We start from the raw sequence: 2153 nt of genomic DNA, 5'->3' as shown, positions 1-2153 counted from the left end.
AGACGCTTGATTAAAAAAATGGGATACAAATGGATATGAATGAAATATAGTAACTCCTGTCAAATCAATCAGTACATAAAAAGCAAGTCAACAAGTCAACTATAAATGTTATTCTTAAACTATTATATTCTTAAAATATTGTGAATATATTACAAAAGAATCAATATTTTAAAAAATGTATAGCCTGAATGAACTGTAAGTCACTTTGGATAAAAGCATCTGCTAAATACGTAATTATATTCTTAAAATATTGTGAATATATTACAAAAGAATCAATACATATATATACACAATCTATACCTATGAATATATCTATCTATATATACACACACAAACAAAGATGATTAATTTTTTTCTGGACAGTTTATTTTTTTTTATTCAAAACCATTTAAAACAAAGCATTTTAAGAGTCACTGAATATCCTTCCACGATTGCAGAACATAACTTAATAAACAAGACAAGCTCAGAACACACAGCTCTAAAGAAATCGAAGGTTCACATTGTAATTTTACTCAACATTGTTGCCTTATTTACTTTTTTTTTTTTTTCCTAGTGACAATTTCATTGTAATTTCCCCTTTAAAAAACTAAAAATGAAAACACAGTATTTGTACGTTTAAATGCTAACAACATGGTGAAAACCCCCTCTGAAAACATTTTACAAACACTCTTAAGCTGCCTTTTGAGAATGTTTGGTGATTAAAATCCAAAGATAAACCAAGAAAGAAAGAAAGACAGATAAAGCAAAAAAAAAACAAAGTTCAGGACAATATTCTTGCGTTTTGCCAACAGATTTTGGCGAGATATAGACGCTTGATTAAAAAAATGGGATACAAATGGATATGAATGAAATATAGTAACTCCTGTCAAATCAATCAGTACATAAAAAGCAAGTCAACAAGTCAACTATAAATGTTATTCTTAAAATAAAACTTGGTAAAAAAAAGTTATTTCAAACTGTACAGTCACCAAGTACATAGAAGGATCAGACACTCGTTAGCTTCTCATTTGGCATCGCCAGTAGCGTCAACCTTCTGTGCCTAGAAGAAAGTGATGAAGAAAGAAAAAAAAAGTCAGTTCCGAAGTGATTTGGTTGAGCAATTACCAAACTTTACATGCTTCACTAATTAGTTGCTTTGCTAGAGCAGATATAGTGAACGAAAAGCAGAAGTATGCATTTATTTATAACTCTTTTAAGCGCTTTTCAGACCGACCTGGTCTGCCTTGGCATCTCCGTTTTCAGCAGGGTTGCTGCCCTTCTTCCCCTTGGCTGCCTTCTGTGTAACCAATGACAATAAATATGATTGCAGAAATGATAACAGACACCAACCTTAGCGGTTTGATGGTTAACATGTGGGCAAGGCCTTCTGTCATCAGTGGAACAATATTCAGCGGCTCAATGGTTATGTAATACTATTGCAAAGCTGTACATTCTTACCTTGGGGGCGGCTTTTTTGGCCTTTGGTTCTGGTTTAGGAGGAGCTGGTTTCTGTAAATCAATTCAGAGATGAATTAGACAAAGAAACTTCAGCATTAATAATTATTTATTTATTAAATGGATCCTAAAGATGATACTTACAGCAGACAACCTTGCGGAGCGTCTTGTTGGCTGCAAAAAAAAACATAATACGGAATTAATACCAATCAATGATGTAACCAAATAATCAAGACTGAGTAACCAACATAAAATTTATATTATATTTCACTGGAAAAAAAAAAAAAAGTTAATTGGCTATTATAGTGAATATGGCCGATGTAAATTAATGTAAGCATAAAAAAAAGGTCAGGTTATTATTCATCAAGCACAAGCAGGGTAAATTTAGAATAAAATAAGAAATTCACATAAAAATGTTCTTATGTCAATTTAACTTATACATTTTTTTTTTTTTAAATAAGTGATTTACACAGAAATATGTTCTGCTTTAGCTTCATAAGGCTTGCAGTCTGATATAAGCAAAAAATACCATATAAGACAATAAAATATATAAATACAGTAATATAAATATAAAAAAATTATATACATAAATGGACAAACCTCCTCCTTGCCTTTGGCGGCCTTCTCACCATCAATCTGTAAAAATACAAAATAAAACACGAAAACGTTTTAGAAAACGAAAAAAAAAACAAAAAAAAAATATATATATATATATATAA

The 2153-nt window shown here is 30.4% G+C and overlaps 1 protein-coding gene across 2 annotated transcripts in view; it reads right to left on the bottom strand.

Moving 5' to 3' along the window:
• Positions 1–668: 668 nt before the first annotated feature.
• LOC107707646 (non-histone chromosomal protein HMG-17-like) overlaps positions 669–2153 on the bottom strand; it is a 3059-nt gene continuing 1574 nt past the window's right edge. For both annotated transcript variants that reach the window (XM_016511726.1, XM_016511725.1), the window contains exons 2-6: positions 2035–2070; positions 1579–1608; positions 1438–1488; positions 1214–1276; positions 669–1039 (exon numbers count right to left, since the gene is read on the bottom strand). In XM_016511726.1, the coding sequence (XP_016367212.1) occupies positions 1004–1039; positions 1214–1276; positions 1438–1488; positions 1579–1608; positions 2035–2070 (216 nt within the window). In that variant the 3' untranslated portion in view covers positions 669–1003. The remainder of the gene's footprint in view (positions 1040–1213; positions 1277–1437; positions 1489–1578; positions 1609–2034; positions 2071–2153) is intronic.

The sequence above is a fragment of the Sinocyclocheilus rhinocerous genome, unplaced genomic scaffold (assembly GCF_001515625.1).
Source record: "Sinocyclocheilus rhinocerous isolate Xijiao unplaced genomic scaffold, SAMN03320098_v1.1 scaffold235, whole genome shotgun sequence".
Lineage (NCBI taxonomy): Eukaryota > Metazoa > Chordata > Actinopteri > Cypriniformes > Cyprinidae > Sinocyclocheilus > Sinocyclocheilus rhinocerous.
The sequence above is the reverse complement of the archived record's forward strand: the minus strand, read 5'-3'. Positions and strand labels throughout refer to the sequence as shown.